At 35.3% G+C, this 14,214-nt stretch overlaps 1 protein-coding gene across 5 annotated transcripts in view; it reads left to right on the forward strand.

Moving 5' to 3' along the window:
* Window positions 1-14,214, forward strand: part of NF1 (neurofibromin 1) — a 253,107-nt gene that overhangs the window by 90,431 nt on the left and 148,462 nt on the right. For all 5 annotated transcript variants that reach the window (XM_049859655.1, XM_049859659.1, XM_049859657.1 and 2 more), the window contains exons 9-13: window positions 2,626-2,799; window positions 3,252-3,374; window positions 3,625-3,699; window positions 8,386-8,517; window positions 13,616-13,750. In XM_049859655.1, coding sequence (XP_049715612.1) covers window positions 2,626-2,799; window positions 3,252-3,374; window positions 3,625-3,699; window positions 8,386-8,517; window positions 13,616-13,750 — 639 coding nt within the window. The remainder of the gene's footprint in view (window positions 1-2,625; window positions 2,800-3,251; window positions 3,375-3,624; window positions 3,700-8,385; window positions 8,518-13,615; window positions 13,751-14,214) is intronic.

A 14,214-nucleotide genomic window follows, 5' to 3' on the forward strand; every position in this document is an offset into this window, starting at 1 on the left:
TTGACTGTTGTCTCCAAGCAATTTATCAGTTATTGTGTTGTTATTTTATGTTTGCTTACTGTATCCTAGCTTCTTCTTTTGTTTTGTTTTGATATGCCCAGATAAGCTGCTTGAGTGAGCTAGTTTGATTATGTTTGCCTTTGAAGCTCTTAACATCCTGTCACCAGATGGGTAGAGCTGTCATCAGGCATATGAGCCTACAAGTCCATTCACTTTTCTTGTATGGATTCAGCTCCGGTGTCCAGGTAGTTGGTCATCAAGGGTATGGTGCAGGCCCTCACCTACGGTCTTAGAGGAGCAGGGGTGACTGGTGTAGGCACAAGTATCTGGTTGCAGCAGGGGGCCATGCTCTGAGCAAGGCAGAGGGCTGACAGTTGTCCCCGAGTGTCTGTGAGGAAAGCATATCCCTGTTCCCTAGAGCACATGGGTAGGTGGGCTCTGCAGCCAGACCATGGGTACCCAATTCTTTTGGCTCTAAGTACTGGGAGGCACCGTTTATCCTTGGACCACTGTCTTAGGTGGCTTGGTTGTATGGGTGGAGCCACCAGTCCTCAGGCCCCTGATGTGGGTAGGTGAGAACCCTGCTTAATAAGCAGAGCGGTGTCAAATGTCAGAAATGCGCCTCTCCACTACATGGCTGGAACAGTTGAAGTCAGACCTCAGGCATATACATACACCATTGCTCTGTGCCAAGGAGGGCTAAGCTGTTGAAATGGGCCCACACATAGTTCCATGTAGGGATGAAAGGCATTCAGATCTGTGGACCGCTTGTGCCTATGCCCAGACAAAGGAGCTGCTTCTGCCCTGGGTTCCCAGTTTAGGGGAGCCGGCAGATTACTTTTCCCCGTTTGTTAATTTATTCCTTTTCCAAGGCTCAGGGAGCACAGCAGGATCTATCTCATGTTTGGGGAAATCGACAACCACCGAAGCTGGCTCAGAGACTGAAGCAGGAGGAGGGATCAGATAAACGGGAGAGAGTTCTTTCAAAAGGGGTGCTTTTTGGTCCATGTAGTAAATTAGATGCAAGCAATTATCTTTTGCCAAGAGCGCTGCTATTCACTGATTCCGGAGGTGTGAGTAGATTCTGTGCTGCTTGGTCTCACCTGCTGTGAAAACGTGTCCCAAACGCTACCGCCAGCCCCACCGTGGTTGCACCAGGGGATCGGGCCTACGGCGCGCCAGTTCCCGCCAAGTCAGGTCCAGCAACTCCTCACTGCTTCTGAACCATCTGTCTCTCCTCCTTCGCCTCAGTCTGATTTCTTAACTTTGCCTTTGACGTTCGGGGTCCTTAGCTTGTCATATATATAATCGATTCACTTGTTTTTTCGGGTCTTTGTTGTAAAAGGAACCACCGGAAGCATCTGACTACTCTGCCATCTTGGCTCCGCCTCAGGAAAGTTTTTTATGGAAGAGGTATAGAACCCTTAGTTGAGCTTGAAATAAGAAGAGGATTTAGATAAGAGAAAGAGTGTGTTGTTCAAATCAGAATAATCAAGGACATGGGAGTGGGAATGTTGAAGGTGTGTTCCGAAAACTTTGTTGGCTAGAGAGTGGAAGATTAATGCAGGCAGTGATAAGAAATGAAGGTGAAGGTACAGGTGTGAGTAACCTGGGAGACAGTCATTTTGAGTTTATTAAACTTTATCTTTTAGGCAGTAAGGAAAAGCCAAAAGTATGAAATTAGAGGTGAGACAGGCAACATGGCATTTTGGTTGATGAAAGGGAAGTCCAGAGTGGGAGCTTTTTTTTTTTTCAGTAAAATATTTATTTCATCTTATAGGAGAGTAGTCCTTGGGTGATGCTAACGGTTAAGCACTCAATTACTAGCAGAAAAGTTGTTGGTTCAAACCCACACAGAGACATCTCAGAAGAGAGGCCTGGTGATCTGCTTCCGAAAGATCACAGCCTTGAAAACCCTGTAGAGCAGTTCTGCTCTGCACACATGGGGTCACCATGAGTCAGAATTGACTCAACAGCAACTAACAACAGTGTATGTTTATATGGAGAATATAAAAATACATGAAGAAAATAAAAATCCCAGTATGAGTTTAGCTTTTGACATGTTACATTTGAGAATACTTGGAAGTAGAGATATGAGATTTTTATTTAGGAGAAAAGCCAAGGGGAGAAAATTAAAGATTTATTAGTGAGTTGCAAAGAGGGGTTGGAATCACAAGAATGGATAAACTTTTTTTAGGAACAGAATTTAGAGTGACAAAATAGCCTTGAGAACATCCTCATTTAGAAGGGCGAGGAGTGAATATAGCCTGAGGAACTAGGTAAGGGTAGAACAGTTTGACATAGGCTAGAACCAGGACAGTATATAATGTTGAAGATTGAAAGATGATTTTCAAAAAGAGATTACAGTCAATTGAATGTGGAGAAGTCAGTTACCTTTGGCAAGGGCTGTTTCTTAAGTCCCTTTGGTAATTCATCAAAAAAAGTGGAGAATAGATTTCTTTGTTTTTGAATTTAAGAAATATTTAAATTATGAAATTAAAAACCACATACATCAATTATGCATTCTCTATCGTGTAATTTATAAAAGCTGATAATATGTACTCTATAACTCTGAAATCTAAGAAGCTTTATGTTCTGTTACGTTGTTATGTTTGAATTCTGTAGAAACTGTTTCTAGACAGTCTACGAAAAGCACTTGCTGGCCATGGAGGAAGCAGGCAGCTCACAGAAAGTGCTGCAATTGCTTGTGTCAAACTCTGTAAAGCAAGTACTTACATCAATTGGGAAGATAACTCTGTCATTTTCCTACTGGTTCAGTCCATGGTGGTTGACCTTAAGGTAAGATGTTTATTATTTCTCTACTACAAACTTTTAAGAAAATTAGATGAAAAATTAACTTTCAGTGTCAGTATTATGTCTAAGATCATTGATAACACTAAAGTTCTGAATGTTACTTGATAATAAGTGTGTAAGACCTGCTTTTGTTGTACTGTGTTCATCAGCCTAAACAAAGTGACAGAGTTAACCAGTTTTCTTAAGTTAGCATAAATATACAGACTTACGTTTAAAGTAATGTGGAAATTAAGGCCTGAAAGGAATCATATGTGGTATAGTAAGAATGCTATCAAAATGACGACTCACAATATTAGTTTGGTGCTTCTTCTGATTGCTGAATGTTACTCCCGTCTGTGAATGATGTGTGGGCCATCATGTGTAATACTAGTAAAAAAAAAAAAAAAAAAACTACATGGCTGTTTAAAGGCTTTTAATTTCCATTGGGATTTTTACAGAACTTACTTTTTAATCCAAGTAAACCGTTCTCAAGAGGCAGTCAGCCTGCAGATGTGGATCTAATGATTGACTGCCTTGTCTCTTGCTTTCGAATAAGCCCTCACAACAACCAGCACTTCAAGGTGAGAGCGTTGGTTTTTATCCAGGTATGTTTAATGATGCCGTTATCCTTTATAAATGTGAAAAGCTTGGAAAGATGAGCAATTATACCTTTATCAGTATTTCTCAAAGATGTCAATTTTAAGACCTTAAAAATTTTTTCTATCTTTTAAAAATGAGCCTTTTTGCTGTCCTTTTGTCCTTTGTTCTCATTTATGTTACTAAATGTTTTTCTTATAGAAATAATCTGCTCTTTTTTCCCCCTCTCTGTAGATCTGCCTGGCTCAGAATTCCCCTTCTACATTTCACTATGTGCTGGTAAATTCACTCCATCGAATTATCACCAATGTAAGTCTAAAAGGTATTGCTAAATTACAAAAAAAATCTTTTTTTCCCTTCTATCCTTTGTTCCTTCCTTCTTCCCTCCCTTCCTACCTCCCTCTCTCTTTTTAAAGAAAGATGCTCTTAGTTCACAAAAAGATTCTGGTATTTCTCAGAGGTGGTTTTAATCTAGTAAACTGGCATAGAATTGTATTTTTCATATTCGGTCTTGACCTGAGAGCCCTTGTTGTATGAAGGTAGGGTTAATAGGATCCCTTGGAAAGATTAAATCTAAAACACTTCATTTAGATCAAAAGCTGTTGAGAATGATGCCACTGAAAATATTTTCATCCTAAAAGCTCTTTACATATTATTTTAGTACTCCTAGCCCTTTCCCAGCAATTGATACAATTTGACTTGTCTCCTTAGTATTTAAGTTAAAAGGTATTAGTGTTTACGTTGTAGCCTGTTATGGTACATTTGCAAAATGGTAAGACTATACTTGATTGTACTTTGCAATCCTTAGACAAAATGAAATGTTAATGTACTTTAAAAGAGGTATTCATGTGATAGAAAAACTTCAGACAAAATAAGGGAGTGCGTTAAAAGGTACTTGTGAAACCTTTGACTCTGGCTTGGATACATTAGGTAGAAAGATAGTAAAACCTTATCAGATTTGAACAGTAGATTTTAAAAATTCTGTTATAATTACAGTTGCATTTTTAAAGTTCTCAAGTGTTATCTCCCATAATTCTACTTTTATCTATTTATAGATAATCACACTTATGTATAAATTGGTCAACTTTTCTCCTCGAAAAAGGGCTTTAATCATTGATAACTTAGGTATATTTGTCCTATTTATGATAAAATTGCATTTTAAGAACATCTCTGGTGAGTTACAAATAACCCCTCAGCCTTGTTTGCCTTGGATATATTGAATTAAACCAAATGCTGTCCACATATTCTTTAAACTATTCCTGCAAGGGAAAAACAACTACAGATAAAACTATTCAGTGACTCATTTAGTTTTTCTCAGTGGGGCGCTAGTAGCATTTTGGGCAGGACAATTCTTTATTATGCAGGACTGCCTGTACATTGCAGGAAATTTAGCATCCCAGTCCTCATTTCATTAAATGCCAGTTGTGCTGCAGGTCCACCCTCCCCAACCATTGTGAACAACCAAAAACACACTTCCAAACACTCCCTAGGAGGGAATGGTACCTCCTTCAGTTGAATATCACTGGGTTAAATTGCAACTCAGTTTCTAAAGTTAAAAAAAAAAAAAAAAAAATTAACAAACATTAAATACTCTTTGTTCCAAAAGGGAAAATTTAATGAATTTGATAGTAGGTAAGATACATTCGTATTAAAACTTTTTTTTTTTTTAATTGCTATATCCTTGGCAGTGTAATGAGCCAGAGTTATCCCTGAGTGGTGCAAATGGTTAGTGCACTCAGCTGCTAACCGGAAGGGTTAGAGGTTTGAGTCCACCCAGAGGCACTTTGGAAGAAAGGCCTGGTGATCTACTTCTGAAAGAATCAGCCATTGGAAACCCTGTGGAACACGGTTCTACTCTGAAACACATGAGGCTGCCTTGAGTCAGACTGACTCAGTGGCAAGTGGGTGGTTGGTAGTGATCCAGAACATTGTAGTCTTGAGGCTTACTTGCAAGGCCATTAAAAAAAGAAAAAAGATGGTTTTCCTCCCGAGGTTTATGTGTAATTCAGAAATAACATGTTATTATTTTCTTTCCTCTTTTGGCTCATACTACTAAAAATACTCCATTTATTAGAGTGAATAATTTTACATAAATGCTTAAAATTTGTATTTAATAAACCCAAGTATATAATTTTTTAATCCTCTGTGGCTAGCTACTTTAATTGTGAAATATTTTTGTCTACAATTGACTATATAGAGCACTTTCAAGCATGGACTTGGCACTGCTGTAAGTGGCTGAGCTGCTCCTTTCTGGGTTTCAAGCATGCCTGGAGTGTTACTTCATGCATGCCTCAGTGTGCCTGGTGAAAGTGATTGTGCATCCTGCCGGACCGTAATGAGTACTGCATGTGTGAAGGTGGAGCTTGTCTATATCAGGTCCAGTCAATGTGAAGATCTGTTTTTATAAAGAAAAAAACTATATTGACGCCTATTTAAAATATTAAGCATCAGTAACCTTTCAACAAGATAGTTGTAAAGGAATACAAATTTATTGAGTTTGTAAAGTATCTTTTTAAAGTTATACCTTATATAATGATACTTTATTATTACAGATTGTTTTCTGTTAGTTTTTTTTTTTACCCCCTCTTTGGTTTGAGGTTATTTAATAGATGCTGAATCTGAAGTACTTTCTGACTAAAAAGTCAAATATAAGATAAATATGCAAATTTGCAGAATTTACTATTGTAAAAGTCTACCTGAAGACAGTTATTATGACATATGAAATTTTTTCTTGGGTATTTTAGACTCCTAATCTTAAATTCATTCATAGTGTAAGATTTCCTTCTAAACGATTCTTGGTTCAATACAGCTCATAAGTTCTCCTCTTCCATTGTTCTTTAGCCAGTTCATAGATGTTTCAGATTATCACGTTCTCAAATAAGATAAAATCTTACTGATGTGTTTTGAAGGTTTCTGTAGAAGTGGTGTTTGGAGTTTTGTTTTGCTTTTGTGAAACATACACATACTTAGTTTATAAGTACTGTGCCTAGATCTAGACTATTTCACTGTTTCTTCTTAGGAAATCTTAAGTCAGTTAACTTTTAATCTCAACATAATGCAAGTTTTTAGCAGTTTCTGAAATGGTACTTAAAATAATATTGTCACTTTATTGCATATATAAGAGATAAATTACAATTACCAGGTCTGTGTTAAGTAATTAATCTTGATGGACTTCCTTTAAATTAGAAGTGTTGTTGTAATTGGGAAGTTAAAAAAAATAATGTGTTTATGAGCCGGTATCTTAGGCATCACTGGGACATGCTGTGGCTGGTATAGCACTTTGTGTTCTATTTTTTCTTTATAGCAGTGTTTTGCTGTTACTTACGGATAGTTCCCATATTGAGAATCAGAAGGAATATTTCTGAGGCATTTGAAAGTTTATTTAAATATTGCGGAATTACCCCATAGTTTGCTCATACTATTTACTTATAGTCATTTGTTTGGCAGTAAACTTAGTATTTTCAAGGGCAAAAAGAACATGTGTACTTTAGTTTCAAAAGGACACGTTTGATAATTGCTCAAAAAGAACAGTAATGTACCAAAATTTTTACCAACCACATGATGCAAAATCTTAAATCTAAAATCTAAAATTATTTGATAGGGTGTGCCTGGTACCACAGTACAGTTTAAACAGCCAGGGAAATGACACTATCATTTGAATAGGCTGTTACATGGGATGCATATATCTTTAGTTAATCAACTTCTAACAAAATGTTATGGGGTTGGCAGGGAGGCAGACCCTTTGCACAATGCATTTTATGATTATTCAGCTCTGTGTTACTTTAAGCTGATTGATACAAGCTGTATAGAAATAGTAAATATATAGAAATCAAGTTGCATTGGTTTCTTTGGGAAAACCAGATGATCCAATTGCCCAGGGTTTGAGGAATCAATTATAAAACCAAACCAAAAATCTGTCATTTGTCAGGAATTAGTTAAGTAAAGTAAAAGTTGAGGGAAAACCAGAAACAATCATATTATCCAAAAAAAGTATTTCTTCCCTCACAGCTTTAGTATCCCTTCCTGGGTGGGGTTCAGTATTCAAATTATGTACCATAAATTGATTTGTATTTTACTATCCAGTAAATAGAGTTTACAATTCTAGAGTTTTGGTTTATAGTAATATAACTTAATGCTATTCAAATAGTCTACGAATTAGGTGTGAAGAAATTAAATGTTGAGAATTTAACTAGCTTAGTGTTGAATGAGAAGTTACCTGGGAATGGGGTGCAAAGTTATTAAATCCCTTCTTAAGTGTCATCTACTAGAATATTATCATTCTTTCAAATGTTTCTTACAGCAGGGTAGTAAAAATCGGAAGCCTGTATTTTAAGTACTTGAAATAATTACCTTTTAAAAATATTTAGCATAGATCAGTTTGTCTTTGTTTATAGTGATTGTTAGTCTTCCATGTATTGTGCTGTTGTTGCTGGTCAAGTTAAGATTACAGATTTACTACTAGCTTTATCTCATTTACTAATTTCGTGTTGTAATTATCATTGTTTGTAAGCATATAAGTAATGGCTTGCCACATATTCTTTGAACGTTGTGTTGAACCACTAATCTCTCCTGTAAAGCTTTGATGATAGCCTTCTTACCTGGGAAAATATATACTACATGTGCACATGTATCTGAAATGTGTAAAACATTAAACTTAAAAAAAGAAAAAGATTGGCTACATAACTAGCTCTCCAAAGACTCCTTGTTTTTCAGATTCACTAGCTTGTCAATGAGAAAAGACAGCCTCATATCTGCCTATGTTCATGAAGTGGGCTGTTTGTCTCATGATGATTATTATATTTTAAAATAAATGTATAGCATATTGTCTGAATTAAAGATATTATTTGAAGACTTTGGAAGTTATCATGTGTGTTTGCATGGTCTCAGAAAGTTTCTGATGAAAGGTTAAAACTTAAAACCACAGTGATAACCAGAGTATATAACTCATGCAAATTTGTGCTTTTCCTTCCTTATGATCTTTGTGTTTTTCTCCAGTCTGCATTGGATTGGTGGCCTAAGATTGATGCTGTATATTGTCACTCAGTCGAACTTCGAAATATGTTTGGTGAAACACTTCACAAAGCTGTGCAGGGTTACGGAGCACACCCAGCAGTAAGAATGGCACCGGTAAGATTATTCATGAGCTTTGAATCCCTCCTTCTTCTTGTTCTCAGTGTCTTCCTCCCATACCTGCTGTTTTGATTATTTTAGAAAATCAAACGAGTTCCTCTTTTTCCATAAATCTTGGAGTATGTTGTATATTGAAAGATTGTTGCAATACTAGTTAATGATACTTGTTTTCCACTGTTTCAGCGAGCTGAGCTTAGAGTCATATTCTCACTCAGAGCTGTTAAAATCTTAGTGAATGTCACCCTTTTTTTTTTAGTTTTCTTTTTTCTTTAACTTTTCTTTATGAAGTAACATATTTTGATTAGCTCCTCACCTTTTGGTGATGAGTGAAGGAAGCTGACTCCTGGGTTAGAGTGAATAGTCCTGTGACTACCTATTTTACTTACTAGATGCTAAATATGACAGATAGGAAATAAGATAGAAGAAATAAAATTTAAATGGTTTATTTAAAATAAAAGAAAAATATTTCATGTTTCAGCAGATGTGCTTTGAGCATTTTAAAATGATAGGTACTTTGACATTTAAGTTTGGCTATGTTTAAGCTTAATTAGCAGACCGTTTTCAAATTAGGTTTTCTAACATTATTACTCATAAAGAATTAAAAAACTCATGTAGAACCAATTTAAGCAGACAATTATAGGACTGTAAAAGTCATTTCTTGGTATTTATGTATAGCAGGAGTATTATACATGACAACTCTTGACATTGATTGGTGGTACTTTGTCTTCTGCTTCTTATTTTCTATTCTTATTGGCTGCTGTACATCACATGATCAGATGCCATCCAGTCACTGTTTTGCATGGCAGTGGGCTTCTGTGGCTGTAAGTATGACTCACTGTAACTACCTCAGAAAAGTCTTTTGTTTCTTTGACTTTTCTGTGTGTAGTTTCCATTATAGTCACATCATGTCATTTCAAATGAAAATGTACCATGTCTTCACCTATTGGTTTTATCTAGTAAATTAGCTATTTCACACTTACAAGATGATTTAAACAGCTTCCTCTCTGTCATGCTTCTCTTTTTCCAAGTCAAATAAAATTTTGGTTTTACACAGTTGTGGTTCATTCTTATCCAGTTGTCAGTAATTGTTACCGAGGATTATTTATTTTAGATGTTCAAACAGAGAAGTTTGCTAATTCATATATTTTGGGACTCTTTAACTGAAAGAAATTACAGTCCAAAGGGTATGGCAGTGATTTTTTACTAAATAATCTTTAAAATGCAAGATTATTTTTTAGTTGACTTTTTGAAATGCCAAGTACTTAGTTTTTTAAACAGTTGAAAAAAATTTCAGTTCAGGTATAAGCTAATTAGAGGTGAGATAATGCCTATTTAAATGCTATTTAACTAGTCATTTTTTAAGAGTTTACAAAATGACTTGAAAGAAATCATAAAAAAGAATACTTTCATCCCAGATATCTTCTGAGAAGTTAGAACTTGACCTTTTTTAAGTTTACTACCCTTTTAGGAGTAAGTCACCATACTTGCCTTTACAGAAATTCTGCTGTCATAGGTTTTGTTTGAAAACTTCCAAGTGAAGAGCTCACTACAGGGTGGCCATAAAGTCTGAAAACACAGACAAGTATACATAATAAATGACTTGGGGATATTATGTCAGGGTTTCTCAACTTTGATATAGTTGACATCTGGGACGGGATAATTCTTTGTTGTAGGGGGCTGTCTTGTGCATTGTGGGATGTTAGCAGCATCTCTGACCTTTCCCTCAAGATGCCAGTAGCAACCCTGACACCACCAGTCATGACAATCAAAAATTTCTCACAGACATTTCCAAATGTCTCCTGGGGGACAAAAACCACTCCCACTTAAGTAAGAACCACTGCATTAGATGATATGTTCAGTGGATTGTCCCTGATTAGCATTGCCCCAGATGATTTAGGACTCTGATTTTCACTGAATAAATCTGAGCCTTTGGTTTGCTGCAGAAGTAGCAATCAAGGAGTTCAGTCTGCATAAAAGTAAAATAATAATCTATGTTTATAGGTTTTAAAGCCACTCAGTATTTTTCAGACAGATGAGTTACTGGTTGGAAAGAACTAACTCTTCGAACATTCTTTCTTCAAAATAGAATCGTGTTCTTATCACTCTCAGCCCTCATTGGTCCTCTTTTTCTGGAACTCTTATACAACACTTCTGATTTGCCCATAAGGCAGCATTGCAAATATTTGAATAAAGTTATCCTGTACCCTTTTATATATATTTTTTTTTTCTCTCTTATATAATTGTTTTTCTTTTTCATATAATTTCAGTGTTGGAAGGAACTTTATTTTTCTAGCTTTCTTCAAAAGTGTATAAGTGTGTGTGTGTTTTGCTTGATTTGTTTTTACAGCTAAAGAAACTGGGGCCCAAATAATGTTCAGTGAATTGTAGATAGTCACATGGTAGTGAAAGGTCAACTAGAATTAGCTCTGAGGTTTCTTGATATTCAGTCCAGTGTCTTTATTGGGTTCTTCAGCTGTCCTCACACACATACTAGCTTGAGGACAGCAAGAGCTTTGTCTGACTTGTTCAGCACTAGATACCTAGCCCCAGAACAGTACCTGGCACATAATAGGCATTTGGTACATATTTCTTGAATGAGTGAGTGAATCCCTTATTTAACATGGTTTCAAAACCTTCCTCCATCTGGTTTGCTTCTCTTTTAGAAAGAATTCAACATAACAGTGTTTTTTTTTTTTTTAATTAAAACAATAGGTTAGGATCTGATTTTAGTGTTCCGTATGCGGTCTAATCAGTGATGGGAGCCATTAACCTTCTGCGTCTGGATACCATGTTCGCTTATGTTGATAACTTGTATTGAGCTTTTAGTCATTTAAACTTTTTAGCCTTTTTCATATGAACTGTTGAACCATAACCCAGCACCCACTGCCATCGAGTCAATTCCGACTGATAGCGACCCTATAGGACAGAGTGGAACTGCCCCATAGAGTTTCCAGGGAGCACCTGGAGGATTCGAACTGCCGACCTCTTGGTTAGCAGCCATAGCACTTAACCACTACACCACCCGAGTTTCCTATTGAGCCATAGCTTTTCTTTTTTGTACTGTTGTAGGTTTTATTTTTAACTTGAAATGTTTGTCTCAGCACTAATCATTTATTACTTTAAAACTAAGATCTTCTGCCTTCACTAAAATTCAGGTCTGCTAATAATGTATGAGTTTTACAAATAATTTCACAAATAATTTTCTTATTTGCACAGATAAGTTGCATAAATAATGTCTGCGAATTTTGTGTCTCATAATGGGGATCCTGATTCAGCAAGTACTTCTTACATGCCTGTAATTCACTCACGTTTTAATTCAGTGAACAAACAGTGTTGGCCCCTAGTAGATACCTGAATAAATCTCTGTTTGTGAGCTTTTTTACTGGGCATGACTACCTCTCTTCTTTGGTCAAAGCCCATGTACTTGCTTGAATGCCTACAAGTGTCTACAGTACGAAACATCATTTAATAAATTAATGAATGAGTGTGATTACATTTCTAACTAAGAAATACATTTCTTTAGCAAGTTTTTCCTGACTGTATACAACTCATTAATGGTCATTAAATTAAAAGGTGTCTGAATCGAATAAATTTATTCGACTTTTCTCAAGGTTTATATTTCATATTAGGCAGTCATACTGGAACAAAATTTATATGCTGATACCTGTGATAAAAAGATGACATGAATTAATATTTACTTTTTGGAAATGATTACTAAATAGAAGATATTTCTTGGATTTGCTAATTGCTCCTGTATAATGGCTGTATCAGGGAAGATAGTTACACTTAGTTATATCTTAGTTATTAAGTTTGTTCAGTAAAAAGCTTTGCCTTGATCTCAAGTCTTACCTTGACTTAGAATGAACATAAAAACAAAATTTATTAAATACATTTGCCTTGAGACTGTAAAGGTAAAAGCAAACAATATTTGTAATTTTTACTGTTTCTTCTCTGTAGTGACATTCTTGAACATAAGTGTGCCCATTAGCTATTCTTCCCGTATGTGGGCCAAAAACCTTCAGCGTTCTTGGATGTAATAACAAAGGCATTTCTCACACTTAAACGTTGAGGAATGGTTGCTCTGTGTTACAGAAATGCATCACCACTTTTCATGTCTGAAGACACGCATGTTTACTGGGCATTTTTATCATGGGCCTGTAGATGCTGGATATTCTGCTGCCTGTGATTCACATATATGTTCACATCAAGACATGCATATCAAAGTCAGAAACATATTATAAGAATAGAGAGAAAAGTGATATTAGATCTAGAATATAACTTTTGGATTTTTTGGTTTTATAGCATCCATAATTATTTTAGTTCACCATAACATCTCCATAGTTAAAACACATTTTCCATGATTTAATCTTTCTCAGAGAGTTATTTCTCTGTTTTATGAATGTTATTCAGGCAAAAGACATTCTATAACTTGAGAGAGATGTTATGCCTTTGAAGGAAAAAGCAAAACTTAACATTTAAACTGTTAAACACAGAGATCAGCTATATAACATATTTCATCAATTCTAAGAAAGATAACATTTCAATTCTAAGAAGCACATACATGTTTTTACTTGTAAGAAATACATCTTTTTATGGTGTCTTAATTATAATTTTTTTCTCCTTGTACATAAGTTAATGTATCTTATAATTTATAATACCTTACCTTCTTATGAACTATATATGTGTATAAGTGTTTGTTAAATGAGTTGCCCAATGTATGTATTTGTGAGAATTATAGACCAGTGTTTTTCTCCATAATGTTTTCACATTTTAGAAAATTATTTTTTTAGATAAGAGTCAACCTGATATTAAAGTGTTTAGTATTTTAATAGATTTTCACTTAAACTTTATTAGATTATTTAAGAATAAGGCAAATGATGAAAAATAATTTTTTTAAGCCTAAGAATATTAATCTTATATATACTATTGACTGTTTCTCTTAATTACCACAATGTGGTAGTATAAAATAGTTCTTTTTCCTTTGTCAGAGTTTTTTTTTTTATAATAGGTTCACTTTAAAAAGTTGGATAGCTATTATTCTGAGCCTGATATCTGTTTCTTACGAGATGATGTCATGTTTTGTTTTTGCTTTTAGAGTCTTACATTTAAAGAAAAAGTAACAAGCCTTAAGTTTAAAGAAAAGCCTACAGACCTGGAGACAAGAAGTTATAAGTACCTTCTCTTGTCCATGGTGAAATTAATTCATGCAGATCCAAAGCTCCTACTCTGTGTAAGTATTCTGAATGAAATGCCCTGAAGTTATTACACTAAATTAACTTGGTTTAACTGAAACGCCAAGACCAGGGAGATAATTAAAATTGTGTTAGCTCAAGGGCACTTGCTGACCCTTTCTGGTTATACCCGAAACCTAAGATTTATCCCAAAGAAAACTAAATTATAGAGAATACTAATATAATTCAGTCAGATTTCTTAACCTTTCTTAACTTTCTTTATCATTAAACTAACATACTTTGGTGAGATCTGTCCTTACCCTGTTAATTAGGTTATATATTACGTGGGCATAATCCTGGGGTGGGTGGTGGTGTGACAGTCAGTGGGGAGGAAGCAATGAAGCAACCATAAATCACAGTGCTTTCCACTGCTGTATAGAGTTTTTTTTCCCTTTTTTAATCTCCAGTTGCTATTGCTAAGCAATTTAGTTTTTCTATTCTTTCTTCTTTCAAGTATCATTGC

Source organism: Elephas maximus, chromosome 19, assembly GCF_024166365.1.
Source record: "Elephas maximus indicus isolate mEleMax1 chromosome 19, mEleMax1 primary haplotype, whole genome shotgun sequence".
Classification (NCBI taxonomy): Eukaryota; Metazoa; Chordata; class Mammalia; order Proboscidea; family Elephantidae; genus Elephas; species Elephas maximus.